Here is a 15,393-nt window from a genome sequence, read left to right as displayed (position 1 = left end):
CCAGGCAATAAGTCCAGCAGCTATCTCAATCAATCGTCAGCTATGGAAAGATCGGGTTCCAAAGGCCGGATCCCTTGTGAATCAAGTCACGAAAAGTTCAAGAATCGGCAACAGGCCATGGGCCTATTTATTCAACGCCGACACTTCTATTCTATTCTATTCTACATCTTTTTCTTTTCCAAATTTCCTCAGTTTTTCCTCGACAAATGCATTAGTGTACGTCATTCTAATTAATTTAAGAATTTTATAATAAAAATTTATTTATGACAGAAGAGCAGAAGGTAACCCACCGGATTGAGGTCAGGGGGTTCAATGAGGGGGCAGAGGAGGGCGTGGGCAGGTAGGGAAGGGGCGATGTGCAGAGGAGGGGCGGGGAGTGGCGCAGGGGGCTGCTGAAGCTGCTCCAGTCGCTGCATAGCCAGCAGCTCGATGAGAGTTCGGTCAGCAGACAACAGCTCACCTGATGTTACAAATATTTATGATATGATACTCCCAATCGGTTCATCAATAGCAAACTAAATACGTTGAACTAACATACGACAATTTCAATACAAAATTTTAATGACAGTAAGATAAAACAAAAATTGAACAACATTTTTAAAGGGCCATTGGTCGGGCACGAAACTTCAGACAATTTTTCCATGTTGGATTAGCGACACAAAAATTACTTATCACCTAAGGAGATTTCACAGGAGCCCCTCCTTCCTGATACGGCAACAGATCACTAATTACTGTTGAACCACTGTACTCTTAGATGATTTCATTATCAACTAATCACGCGACATTTGTGATGAGTGAAGTTTTCCATGTCAATAACTTGACCCGTTGGTTCACTCTTTATGTTATTCCACATGAAATGTAAATTGTGTGCTGTGGAAAAAAAAGGAATTAGGCCTACGCGTTGACTTATCGAAGATGCTAAACATTAGTTCCCATCAATACACAACAGGAGTGGGAAGTTTTTTCTATGAGACTATTAGGCGTTTCATTAACTAACAATCCTATAATTTCTTTGTGTCACAGGTTGTAAATTAACTACAAACTATGATATTGAACTCATTATATTAAGCTCTACCTGAGGATCGGGTTACGTGACTAAGGTAGTGAGCGTGTGAGGGATAAGTAAGACACATCAGTCCAGCTGAAGTGCCTATCCTCGACAGTTCACAGACGAAACCACAAGTCGTCCCTGCACCAGTGCCTTTTGTGGCCTTCCTGATCGACGCACACCTCATGACGTGACAAGAGAACCAAAATAGCAATTTGTTTGTCGAGTCGAGTTAAAGTTTTAAAACTTGTTTACATTCTAAAAGCGAGAATACAACTGACTGTGGTTTTTAGCGTGAGCAGAGTGAAGTTTTTGCTGGAGAGCCTGCAGACTTTCGTGCAGCAGCTCTGACAGACACAGAGCTCTACTCTCGGGAATATTGTTCGCTGTTGAAGACGATACCCTGCAAACAAAAAGAGTGTTTAGTGTTTAAATTTGACTAGGTAGTGAGGGATATATAGTAATAGAAATGATAAACTAAAGCTAATAAAACTTTGGATCCCATCATTTCGGAAATGAAAGGCAATTGTTTGAGCGGAAAAACTCATTTTACCGACACCAATCAAAGAATGAGTTACCGAAGTTTAAAATTCTACATCAACGTATGTTCTTAAACACAAAGATACTTTAAGGAAAATGCACACTATCACGAATTAAAATATTAAACTTGTTAAAAATCTTGTATCCTTAGAATGAATGTAAAACAGCGGTTATTGCTGACCTTGCAATATAGGTCTTGGCAGGCGTTGCTGGAGTTGCACTCGACGTGGAGTGACCAGACTTGGGGTGCTGGGAGGATCCAAAAGAGGGGAGGTAGGAGGGAGGGGAGGATGAAAAGCTGCCTGTAGGGCTCGTGCGGGGGATGAGCACCTGCTTTCTTCCCGCCCGGGGCGTCGACGGTAGAGACGTCAGGGATAATGAACTTGGCTTCGGCAAACACGGGACGGTGTCACCTGAATGCGACGTTGATGTGGACGAGATGCATGGCGATGCGGTGGATACACACGATGGGGATGTGACCAGGGATGGTGTTGGGGTTGTACTCGACGTTGGGACGGAAGAACAGTGAGCAACTGACACGGTAGTTGGAGCAGGGATAGAAGTGGTCAATGATTCACAGGAAGTCAAGGGAGTAACGTCCATAGAATCTTTAGACTTGATCATCATTTTTGCCACGCTGGATTGGAAGCTCACGATGCTCGATAGCCACTGCAACAAGAGTCAACAAGGTGTCAGAACCTCGCTCGGGCTTGGACGAGGGAAACTCATAAGTCATTCATAGGATAAGCAAATAAAAATACTTATATCTTTAGTCTGCTTACGAGACCGCTTTACCGCACTCCACAACGGCAAAATTTTCTCCTAAGGGATTTTTCCCAAGTCTTTGCGCTATGACTGAATCCTTCCAATACATAAAAGATGGAAGTCTAAAATTTCGAATGATATTGCAGCCATTTAATATCAAACTGTGGACGTCAACATAACTAACGTAAACTTCGTATTACAAATGTAATCGAGAATGAAAATTTAGTGCATATACGCTCATGAAGCGTACAATTTTTATACTGTTTTCGCGACGTACGAGTGTTTACCATTTCTTCTCTATTGCTAAGTATATCTTGCATTTCAGAAGCGGACACCTACATAGTTGTCGATAAATGAACTTAAAACTTTCGGGCACTAAAATTTCCGTATATTAATGAAAGAGTTGTCACTAGTTGGTCATTATTCAAAGGGCCAGGCAACAAGGAATGTGTAGACAACCCGACTAAAACCTTCGGCTGTGGGCCAAGAACTGATAAGTGGGATGGGTGGGACCTCAGGGAGACACAAGCGGAAAAAGATGGCCAGCGGTCGCTTAGAGCCTATAAGCTCTATCCGGCCGCTGGCCATTCATCGGCCACCTGAAAACTACCCGTCTCCTCTAAACACTGAGTGACAAAATGTGGTTGTTGTGGTTACGAGATTGAAGGAAGATAAAAATTTAAATCTTCAGTGCGCCTGGGTTTACTGTGTTGCCTTGCTCATTGTGTCACAGAGTTCATAAGGAACTAATTTACTTGGAATTTTCTTTGCGTTTAAAAGCAAACAAAGTACATGAAAAATGTGATGGGAAATGCCGAATCTGACAAAGAAGTTTTCATTACATCCAAAAATCCTGGATTCATGTTAACAATTAAAATCACAAAGAAAAGTCGATTGAATGCTCAAGGGATTTATGACTTGCAATATAATAAAAGGTCAGGCAACATTTTGAAAAGGAGCTAAGTACTTTAACAAGGTAAGTTAAGATCTAAACGAAAATTAAACGTTTCACTCACAATATCAATTTCCTCCTGGGTAGGCGCAGCATCAGCAATAACCTGCACATGATCTTCAGCCGAGGCAGCATCCGCTTGCGATGTCAGCGGCTCTTGAAGCGAATCCAAGCTTTGAGTCGCGGCAGGAGCTGATAAATGTTCAGCGAAGGCGCTCAAACCTCTCCTGGGTGGACAGGCTTTTGAACTACTCGCACCACGCGGCGCTATTAGACAGGGTTCACTGGCACACGAATTGAAGAAAGAACTTTGTGTTGACAAGGCAGCGTGGGTGGTGATGGGTGTAAACAATTTACTGTGGCAATTATTCAGCACTTGGTAGGATTTGTTGGAATATGTATTAATTGTAGTTGGCGAAAATTGAGAGGTGACCACATGATTATTGTAGTATGTCTTATTAGATCCGAAAATATTCTTATGATTGAGCATAGATTTGTTAGAGTTGTAATGGTGATCATCAGTATCAAGACGTTGCTTAATTGCATCGTCCACGCTGTCAGCCATCAATGGTCGCTCTGACGTACTAGAGTCATCCGTGATATCCATTATTGGAGATGGCCAGTCTGGGTTCGGTGAGCCAATCGATTTACTCCCAAATATTGCTTGCTTCATCAGATAATCGGCAGATTTAGAGGCCGTCTCTGAGTGGAATTTATCCACTGCACTCGAGTTTTGATTTTTAATTAAGCAGCTGGTCTCATTATCGAGAACAGATACTAGAGATTCCGCTGCTGCGTGCTTTGTCACAGCATCAACGCTGTTTGACACCAGGCAAGTTGCTTTATCCATGACCATGGAATTTAACATGCTGGCATCATAATCAATGGAATTTGCATGGACAGGAGAGGATCCTCTCGTAACCTTCATTTCAGTTTCGGTCTGCAAGGAGATGGTGCCTGTGAAAGTTGCAGGCTCTGACGTTACCACTTCCATCTCAACGCCGTCCTGTAGGCGCGCTTCTATGGGAACTACACTGCATACCTCATCGTCGTTGTTATCAGAAGTTTTACCAGAAGAATTATTTCTGGCCGAATTTTCACTCTTAGCATCATCTCTACTTTTAGAAATAATTTTATTGTTATTCTCAAAGGGCTCGTCAAGGAGAGAATTCCACTTATCATTAATATCACCATTGGTTTGAATTAACCTATCGGTGCTTTTGTCCAACTTGAAACGTTTCACGTTATTACCCAGTCTTTCTTTAACATCACACTCTTTGAGTAAACACTCATTGATGGATAGCTTATCGCTGTTGTGAGATTCCCATGACTTTTCTTTCCTTTTACTACTGCAATCTTTATCCGGAAAATCATTAGTGATGATTTTCTCTTGCTGAACTTTAATTCTATTTTCAAGAAATTCTGATTCATGATTACCACTATCTTCTAGCTCATCTTCAGTCGAAATTTCTTTCTGTGACTCCGTGTCCTCCGAAATTTGACTGCAGCTATCCAAAGTAGTGTCTGCATCAGCTTCCGTTTCTTTCTTCTCTGAGTATTTGGCTCTCTGAGTATGGACTCGTAATGGGTCAATCCCGTCAGGCTTTCCTGAGCCATTTGAAGTCAACGAGCTAGTTGAGTCTGTATCAGCCATCGCAGGTAAACGCACCATGGAGCTGTCACCAAGAAAGGTTGCTGAGACTGCGGACAAGGAATCTAAAGTCTCATCATTGGTTTTGCTTATGCAGTTGCTGTTAGTAATGGGTAACAATGATGGCTTACCATCACTGCTCACGGCTTTATTAATGACAGGTTCCAGATCATCTTTGGAACACAGTTCTTTGGTGGCAGAGGGGCGAGTGACACCCGAACTAACACTACATGGTACAGACATGGGCAAGTGGACCTCAGAAGACGAAGACTCCCTGCTAGAATTACGGCCTCTGCTGCGATCAGCAGAGAGGAACGATGCTTCAGTTTTGAGGCACTCGTAGTGCGCAGGTGTCACACACTCAGGGGGAAATGTTGGCATGGGGGGCGGTCTCAGATGAGCAGGTGGCAATGCAGGCAGCAAGTGTACAGGATTAGCGTATGCATCTTTAATTCCTTCAGGTACCTGCAAGTGACATTTTAAAGTGACAATTTAGGGCATAGTCAAAGGAACGTGTGTCATCAGCAATTAAATTACCAGGCTGCTCATAACTCGAATTTGAATCAGGTTCCCTGATATTAACAACAATCCTAAAAAAAAGATTAACCAATGAAACTGTTACACATTGCACTCTCTTTTCGTCCCTGAACGTCAAAAATCAAACTAATTATCTAAAAAAGACGAGACTTGCCATAAATGACCTTAACACGCCTTGTACCTCCGAGTTAATCCACTCTAATTGTAATGCTGAGTTAGCAATATTTTATTCAATTATTTACATGAGCAGGCAAAGCTCAGCCCATTTGTTTCCATGAGCGGCAAGACTCACCCTAATAGTTTTCCTGAGAGCCTTTCGGATCTTGTATCTGGACGGGGGCCGTTTTCTGTGGATTATGTTGAAGAAGCTGCGCTGCACTGCTGCCTGATCCACCAAGCCCCGGCAACGCTCCCAGAGACGTACACGCTCTGACACGCAGCATGTAGTGACCCGATGCTCATCCTTAACACAAATAACTGAATTAAAACAGATGCAAAAATACCTGAATTTCTTTCTGGATAAATACAACTAGGATTCTTCCTAATAAGGTTCGAATTTCAATCATGCTGACGATAATAAATAGATGTGGCGGACGGAGCATCATCCACAATAAAAGATGATTTTGTTACTTGTGCTTCAAATCGTACTGGAGAATGAAAAAAAAAGAATATCATTGCTAATTTCCTATAGGAGACTAAGATACATTCAAGTTAACAAAATCGACATGCATTCTAAATCATGCCCTCAAAAAGTCAAAATATCCTTTTTACTTCCAATCACACGCAGCTCCTCACTAGGACAAACCCACAACTTTGTAATCCCCTAAACACACGTTTACTCAAACCTCATGGCACCAATCTAAATCTCTCAATCAAACCCTTCTTATTGAGGTACATCTCCATCATTTTTAGCGCATTTTCTCATTTATGTAAAAAATGCACTACTATTGTGTTCGTCATGTCCGTCCATCTGTCTGTCTGTATGTCCGTCCGTGACCTCACGTTTTCGTTGACGAGAAAATGCGCGCTCTGTCACTCATTGAAGTGAGTACCTACTGAGTAATATTTTTTGTTTATCTCTCTGATGCGACTCACATTTTACTCAGGTTTTCCAGTTGCCGTCACATCTCAATAACGTTTGAAAAGCTCGTCCTCTATCCTCTCATTTCCCCCCTGGGTCCATTCACACCCAGTGCCTCTGCCCACACACCAAACAGCTGGTCCTCACCTCTGCTACCATATTACATGCTTTCATACATTGCATTCACTAGATACCAGAAGTAAATGGCACTAAATCGATCTCACCTTAGAAGTGTTCATTAAATAAGTCCTTGCCAAAATATATAATGGATACCACTTATCAAGTTTTCATACAAGTGCACTTTTTGTCAAGGAGTGGGGACTTTCTGTCAATAAACCACACCTGAACATGAGCCTAACATTTTTCTCTCAATAAGCCTCACCCCATGAAAAGGTGATCCATGCAGACTAAATAAAAGTAATTAGCAAAAATGGACAGCCTCATGAAAACTTGAGTGCTTATCACTCAACTTGCAGCTTGAACCTGAGGCTGACATGAAATGAGAAATTAAATATGCAGAATAGGTACCACTGCACACACATGTTCTCAGTCCTTGTGCATGCTTCATCAAACATTACAGACAACCAATGAATTAATTCGTGAAGGTTTCATCATACAGTACAGACAAGCAACAACACGCTTGTCTGTATATTACCAAGAAATTGTGGAGGTTTTATCATAAGATACATACAAATAAGGGCTGACATATTACCATGAACTGCTCGGGATGATTAGGACACATCCAGCGTTGCGTGGGGGCGATGGTGAGAGGTGGGTCCAGGCAGTCCAGGTGAAACATCAGAGGGCAGTAATCACAGCACAGCAATGCACCGCTCCTGCAGCCTCTGAAATAATATTAGAATTTACAAATGAAATATGTGCAAGAAAATTTCAATGAGGTCATCCATGTAACTGAAAAATTTTCAAGTACATACATGTATGAAACTAATTTGTTAATAAAACTTATATTTCAGAAGAAATAATTTTCTAAAAATTTTAATTTTCTATATTTTGAACAAATATTTTAGAATGATTGTGATTGTAGCTCAATAGGTATACTCAAGTATGAACATGAAAGATCACAAATTTTGCATCCGATTAAAAATTAATCAAATTTAGAAGATAGTTTGCTGGAGCCTCCACACAACTTACTTGTTACAAGTAAAACAAAGCTTGGCTGGCAGTGCAACTCCATTATCATGAGCAGACTTTTTCTTTGGTGCAGCACCACGTCGTCCATTATAGCGAAATATGCCTAGAAAATAATTTAAACAACACTATAGTGACCAGCAGAGAATAGGGCAATGTATACAAATAATCTACATCTTACCAACCAGAACAAATCACTTTACTGTCCATAAAGAAAATTCCACTAAATAATATCAATAAGTTTACCACACAAAAAGTAATAATAGTGAAATAGAGGGATCTGAACCAGTAGAGTACCCAGCAAGAAACTCACTTTTAGATTCCCCTGGAAAGGCAATTGGGACGGTGTGCGTGTAAGGGAGAACAAACTGCTTCGGGTTGCTGGTGGCAACATGACGCACTAATGACATGAAGGGTGATTCAGTCACTGCCATCTCATGCCCATTTACAAGTGGTACTCTGCAGGATGATGTACTGCTGTTACTGGTGCTGCTAGTGCTGCCAGAAGTTGTACCATTTTCTAAACTGATGGCATCACATTTATCACGTTTATTGCTCTTCTGAGTTAGATCAGATTTGCCGGGGGTTTTAGATGGAACATCATCTCGTTCTTTGCGCTTGATACCACGATTGAGCTTGAGATTGAGGTTTCCACACCGGCTTGCCCCTGGCATCTTGTCATCATTCTGATGGCAGAATATTTACATGACATTATTGTGCACAGCATTTAAATGCATAATATGTTATCCTCCTTAGTAATTTAAATAGCAATGAAGAAGTAAGATAGTAAAATTATCAATGTTTACATCAAAATTAATACTAACAAAATAATTTGAATTTTTTTCAACCATCATGCATCTAAATGAGTATTAACATTTGAAACTGAATATTCTACAAAACAACTTTAACTTAATTAATTTTTGACTCATATCATGGAATTTTTACACAAAACTTATTTCCCTAATTCAACTACCCACACATCAAGAGAACATGAATGCAATGAAGCACCTGCAGACATTTAGTAAGATTTATTATAATCCAACTTGATTCACATGCGGTTATGCCAGCTGCTTGCCTCATCAACTTAAACACAAGCCCAAGGCCCCATTGCTTGTTCTACTCAGCCTAGTGAAGCACTACGTGCTTGCAAAATACTTACATTGGTCACCTGACACTGGAAGCAGCCCCATTCTCCCAATGGGATGTCTTCTTCATACAGTGGTGGATCACTACAAAATAAGAATGAAGGAGTGATATATATCTGTGATAGTTAAACAAATTGCATGAAAGTAAGATACAATATTTCAGAGAATTTGATACCACTCTTTTTGAGACTGTTATGCAATTCACTATGGATTTATTGATTCCACAAATAGTAGAATCCTAACTTCACAGCAAAACACAAACCAAACACCCACTCATTGCATTAAAATCATCATTCTGGTGTGAAAATAAAAACAAATAGGAAAGAATTTTAGCATTAAACCAAAACATTTAAACGCTAAAATTGCCAACAACTTAAAGAGACATTCATACTCACTGGCAAATGAGATGAAAGGAAGCAGGGCAAATGTCACAGCAGATGAGATCTCCTCCTTCTCCGCAGGCATCACAGCAGTCTCTGTTGTGGCCTCTACCAGGTCGCTTGAAATATGGGTGAGCTGAGAGACTTGACGCTAACTCGGGAACATTGCTTTGACCATTGGCAGAGTCTGACCGATCTCTACTTCCAGGAGCAGCAGTCAATGCCAGAATTTGCTGGAAATTAATAAAAAGGATAAAGTTAAACATTATTACAGGGAAGTTTACAGTCACTATAGATACAATTTATTTTTATAACATAAATGCAGGTGGCAATAGAAAAAAAATTCATACATAAAGCTAGCACTTGCAAGCGTTCATCAAAAGTATGATATAGTAATGTACAATATCCCATCAACAACACAGAAGAAAAAGTGTCAGTTTAAGATGCAAGGTTTTGGTAAATGATTTTGGTTATATAGCTTGCATTTGTAAAGAGTCAACACTAACTCATATTTTAAAAAAAGAATTTTTAATTTAAAACTATCTATATAAATGCAGCATAAATAAAAAATTCATTTGAAAGAATTAATTTGAATTGAATTCACAAATTGGAAATGACTAAATGGACCAAAGTCAAGAGAAACCAAATTAGTTCTTCCAATCCATAAGAAAGGTAATGGGATCTCATAAAGAGAGCTTTGAGTGGAGCTAAAATTTGCCAATGAAGCAAAACCTGGATTCATGGAACTGTATGATTAATATTTCACACAATATATTGTATCAAACTCAATAAGACTGCATAATTTGAAATTTCATCAAAAAGGTTTTTTACTGAAAAGCAAGATCTTGGATATATGTTTGATATTTTTATATCTGCAAGTCACAACTGACTGATTAGAGAAGAAAGCGTAGGTTGTATGTATTCACAACTAGAGTTTATTTTCTATTTGATCATTTGGTGTGGATAGCTTCCTAGCAGATTTTTTTATCAATATTCTCACATGTCACATTTGTTGGCCACATTGCAAATTTCTGCATGGACTATATTTGTGTTTTTATAGCAAAATTGTACTGATATTTCAATGCTTATTATTCCACTTATTGAAATTATCACACTGCATTTCAGAGGATGAATAATTGATATACTCCTTGGAAAAATTCTGTTAATATTGTAATCAATGCAAAAGATGAGAATTAATTTCTTATTGCATTGTTCAATGCAAATGATTCTAAAATCCTTCCAAGTCAGGGAGCTTACATTTGTTGAAAGTGATCAGGTGTAATGAATTTACAGGAAGGTGAAAGTGTTACATATTTATTCCTTTGTTTTAGTTTGCATATTGTTGAATGGCACATGAAATATGTATAAATTATTTAATAATGGCTTGCATAAACAAATCTAACATAAAGATATCAGATATCATTGATAATACAGCAATCCCTTGATTAGCACGGTTTTGAATACCGTGGTTTTGATTAATGCGGAAAAAAAATTTGAGACCTAATCTTAATCTACGCGGTGCCAGTTTTGATTAGCGCAACTTTTTTTCACAATGCATCATTTTCCCGCCTCTAGCCAGAGGTGTTACGTTCGTAACAAAAGTGTTCCCTTTTGCTTATTAGATCTTATGTTGTTACTTTTGTTACGACTTTTGGAAAAATTCGTCAAATGTGGTTACTTTATGAATTTCAGCCAATAATTCTTTAAATTATTCATTTTTCAGTAAAAAATAAATGTTAATTCATTTGCATTTCTTTCATTTATTTCCCCTATTATTTAGAAAAAAAATATGATGAATTTTAGTGGAAAAAAAATTTATTATGTAACTTTGCTATTTTTGAGGATTCATTATAATTATTCCCATATATTCTTAAGTTTGATTAGCGTGGTTTTGCTTAGCACGGTAAAACTCAGAAATTTATTAACAGCGTTAATCAAGGGATTGCTGTACTTTGTGAATATTCAAATATTATGGATAATCTTGGCTAAGCGAGGAAATGAGGCTGATCACTCTTGAAAATTGTGGCTGAAAACAATCATTCTACAAGTTGTTTCCAACTATGCCTCTTGCATTAAAATAAATTCTTTTTACTTAATTTCAAGGTGGAGATTAGTCATGAGCCACAGGCATAAGTTAAATTTTCCCAAGCATGAGTAGTTTTGGCTCCTTCAAATTTTCCAGTTTAGATTGGAATCAAATATTTCATTCAGGTCTCAAATTGATTTTGTATTTATTGTGTATTTTAATTCTTCATTTTATTTCAAATTTTCATGTTTCGAAGTATTAAAATAGCAACTTCTCCATGGCAAACAAAGGTCAAAGTGTTTGGCTATGATGAGCCCATTAGAAGGCATGACTATCTGGAAAGAAAAATAGAACCAGTTTTTTTTTCATTTGCCCTGGGTAATAGAAAGACTTAAATTGTACTGAAGTTCAAAGTTATTTGCTGTTACTCCCAAATTCTCCTCTTTGCCTGCAGAAAGTAGCAATCCAGTTATGAGGCCCATGATTGAAACTTTCCTTCTTATATTATAGCTCCAAATTAATATATTCCAATACATTTAATTTTAAATTTTGCTGCCTGATTGTGCACTTTTCTCAACAATTAGATGGTTATTAATTCACTTTTCTCAACAAGTAGATAGTTATTAACTCATCTAGTGGAAATCTTGCAGCTTCAAAAATTTTGAAAAAGCTGTAGTCATGGCACATATGGTAGATAAATTACATGTTGAGTAAGGCCTGGTGATACAAAATTTTATGAAATTTAGTCCATAAATTCAGGCATGGAAAATATTTGCTTTTCTGGAGCTTTTTTTCTGGAGACCCAAAATTCCTCCTAGACAAATTATTTTAAATCTAATTGGTAATAAATATGTAAGATCAAGATTTAAAAGTTTTCAGAAGTGCCACTTTGCCATGACTTTGGAGTAGTAGGTAGGTTTTTGGTAATAAGCATGAATTTTCAAATTGTACGTAAATTAATATAATTATTATTTCTTTACATAATTATGAATGAGAAAGTTATAGTATATTCTAAGTTCTTTTTCAAAGTTTCACAATAATTTAATTTATTCAATGATTTCATACACATCAATAGAATGAAGTCAAATGTCAATCTGGAATATTTTCCAGAATTAAACAAAAATGTAAAAATGTTAAACAAATTTCCAACATCTTGCTTGCTTAATAAAAAAATACTTTTTAGTAAAACTTTGAATTATGCATGCTTATTGACAGTAAGATAAAAAATATTATGAGCAATGTTTATCATGTAGGGTAAACACGTATATTCCGACACATTAAGGACGCATCGAGAAATGAAAAACTATAAAAAAAAACGTATGCGTTAGGTAAGTTCTGTTGCCTTCACGTGACTCTCAAAACACTTCACTACGCGTCAGCAACAATGAAACGTCACAAAATGTTGCCATATTTATTAAAAAGCCTTTAGAATGGAAACCTACCAAATCCCTATATTCCGTCACTTTGTGTGGCAACATCCGACACGTGGTGAGTCGTATTGCGTCAGCGCTTCAAATTTAACTATGTATTGCTGACATCCACGTGTTCGAATTCCGTTTGCTGTGTGAGCTGTATTGGGATACAACACGGCTTTGAATTAGAACACTAACGAATATTGAACACTACTTAATTACATTTTAATTAACAGCTATTAGGCTTTTAATTAAGCAAATTTCAATTTTTGTACAAAGCTTTGAACGATCTGTGTGTGTCAAATTCAAGTTGTGTCGGAATTAGTTTTCATGTGTCAAAATCCAACATCTCAACTTAATCATCTATTAATTTATTTATGACTTGAAATCAGCAAATACAAGTATACTTAAAGGATTCCTAATATATTCACAGACGTATTTAAAAGTCTCAAACCATAATATTCTTCCTATTGAGAGGTGACGGAATTACCTACGATGTCGGAATATACCGCGTTTACCCTAGCTCTATTAGGGAAAATTTAAAAGTGTATCATTAGAGTTCTTAACTTCTTATCAACTTATACTTTATAAATAATAACAGTACCTAAATGCTTAAATTTTATAGCAAGAAATTTCTCAATAGAAAAAAATTATTATAGGAGATAATATATTATATAGATTTTTTAAAGTTAAAAAATTCATTTTTTTATTTCTTTCTTACTTTATTCATACTACCTACCTAGTTAGAAACTTGGACATCATTTTTTAATTAAAGCCATTAGTAGGCTATTATTATAAAAATCTCAAATCCTACCAAGATTTTATAAAAAAGTATTGAGTATGAGACAACAAAATTCAATATACTAATAATAATTAAAGATATAGAGTGAAAATGTGCAATGTGAGTTACATAGTGGCAAACCAGGCCTTTTTTAGACTCAGTTCATTTTTAATTTCCTCATTTACTCAAGATTTAAAACAATTTCTTAAGTGTGATAATGCTGGTATCCAGGATACTTTACTGGTCTACTAATAGGACTCAAAAATGAACTTGAGGGAGAGTCTAAAAAACCCTCTGCTTTGCCACTATCACTGAGTTAGCTACTTTGAACTTTCAAAGATTGTGAAAGTGGAAGATTTTAAAACTTGCCCAAGTCTGCCAGTCAGCATGGTTATTTAGCATTAAAATTTTCAATTTGAACCATAATACTCACATTCATGAGTCCTCCATTAGAGTCTAGATCGTACTCCATGATAATAACTTCTTTCAATGTTCAGGTAGAACTTCTAGTAGTTAATACAAAATTTTATCTGAGAATTTAGCTTCAAGTTTTGAAGAGTTAGAGTAGCTTGCCAAATTTTTTAGGCCATTTACAGGGCCTGGGGCATGCTATGGGCGGTCTGATAACTTTTTAAGTGCATAATGGCTAGAAAAAATTTACTAGGAGCTGGTGAACAGCCTAAATTGAGTATTTGAACCTATATATATAGCTACATCAAATCCTAGTGAATACTAGGTCGCCCAGTGCAGCAAATGTCGGATGGGAATAATAGACGAACTGACCCAAACAAACAGTTCAAGCAACAATATATGATTTGAAAACTTGAATTAAATTTGTACGATTCAATCTCTCTTGAGAAGTTCACGAAAACAATTTAGTACTCAACGTCTGACATTTGATCTATTAGATTGCCTAAGTGAAACAACTTTCATTTGTTCACATATGGAGGAAGCTAGAAAATATTTGTTAACAAGGCGCCTAATTCAGAGTTTCATCCGTGATTAGAGAATACAGTTTTGTAATTTCTACCATTAAATTTATACGTGAGATATCAAATTATGACAATTTTATAGAATTTATGAAATTATGTTGCCAATGAAACGCATTTTATTCATTATAAAATTTACATGAGTTCAAGTGACGCACATGTAAATTGTAGGTAACACCATGTAGGTAAAATCATCACGATAGAATGATATTTATATTATATGCACTTAATTGATTTTTTTACTTCTAACGTTTTATTTTTATCAGCAATCCATGCAGCGTCCTAGTTATTAACCATATCGACATATTCGCGGTGTTCATTTTTTTACCTATGTTATGGTTACATCACCGAATCACCGAATTTTTTGCTCATGCAATGGTTACTTCCTCCAAATCATGACGTTCGTCATCAAGACGTTTGCATCTTTTTTATAGATTTTGCCCTCCTCTCCGGTCGATGGTCATGCCCTCTGCCAAACACCCACCATGAGTGTCACGAACTTCTCTCGAGTTCTACGGTTAGTTAATCATTATGCTCCATCTCCGAGAGTTTACTATTATGAACGGATGTTGCTCAAACATCCCACAATAATTTTATGGTGGGAACTTGGGAAGGCACTATTTCATTTCGTGCAGTGCGACAAAGAGCAGGCCAGTTTAGCGCGGAAGTGTTCTTACTGACGGCGATATAGCGTGTTTGCGTTTTATTAGAGCTGGGGTTGAGTTCAGCATCAGCAAATGCATGCTGACGCTAGGCGTTGGCTCCCGGGCCAGTTTAAAAGAGTTTAATTTGTGATTCTTTGCTGCAGCACCTTGACGATCATATGGAAACGACATTCAAATTACATCGGATGGGTAGAACATCGGATCCTCTCATTCATATGTTACATCAAATTAATTTCATTTATATTCTATGGAAGATATTTGAATTGATTATA

The 15,393-nt window shown here is 37.3% G+C and overlaps 1 protein-coding gene across 1 annotated transcript in view; it reads right to left on the bottom strand.

Annotated features, from left to right (window-relative positions):
* LOC108668595 (PHD finger protein 12-like) overlaps positions 1–14,227 on the bottom strand; it is a 25,968-nt gene extending 11,741 nt beyond the window's left edge. Inside the window, exons 1-11 of the mRNA XM_018155835.2 lie at positions 13,901–14,227; positions 9,264–9,481; positions 8,883–8,952; positions 8,037–8,409; positions 7,727–7,829; positions 7,287–7,419; positions 5,786–5,956; positions 3,370–5,421; positions 1,770–2,257; positions 1,330–1,451; positions 291–460 (exon numbers count right to left, since the gene is read on the bottom strand). Of these exons, the coding sequence (XP_018011324.1) occupies positions 291–460; positions 1,330–1,451; positions 1,770–2,257; positions 3,370–5,421; positions 5,786–5,956; positions 7,287–7,419; positions 7,727–7,829; positions 8,037–8,409; positions 8,883–8,952; positions 9,264–9,481; positions 13,901–13,939 (3,939 nt within the window). The 5' untranslated portion in view covers positions 13,940–14,227. The remainder of the gene's footprint in view (positions 1–290; positions 461–1,329; positions 1,452–1,769; positions 2,258–3,369; positions 5,422–5,785; positions 5,957–7,286; positions 7,420–7,726; positions 7,830–8,036; positions 8,410–8,882; positions 8,953–9,263; positions 9,482–13,900) is intronic.
* Positions 14,228–15,393: the final 1,166 nt, after the last annotated feature.

This window comes from Hyalella azteca, unplaced genomic scaffold (assembly GCF_000764305.2).
Source record: "Hyalella azteca isolate HAZT.00-mixed unplaced genomic scaffold, Hazt_2.0.2 contig16409, whole genome shotgun sequence".
Classification (NCBI taxonomy): domain Eukaryota; kingdom Metazoa; phylum Arthropoda; class Malacostraca; order Amphipoda; family Hyalellidae; genus Hyalella; species Hyalella azteca.
The sequence above is the reverse complement of the archived record's forward strand: the minus strand, read 5'-3'. Positions and strand labels throughout refer to the sequence as shown.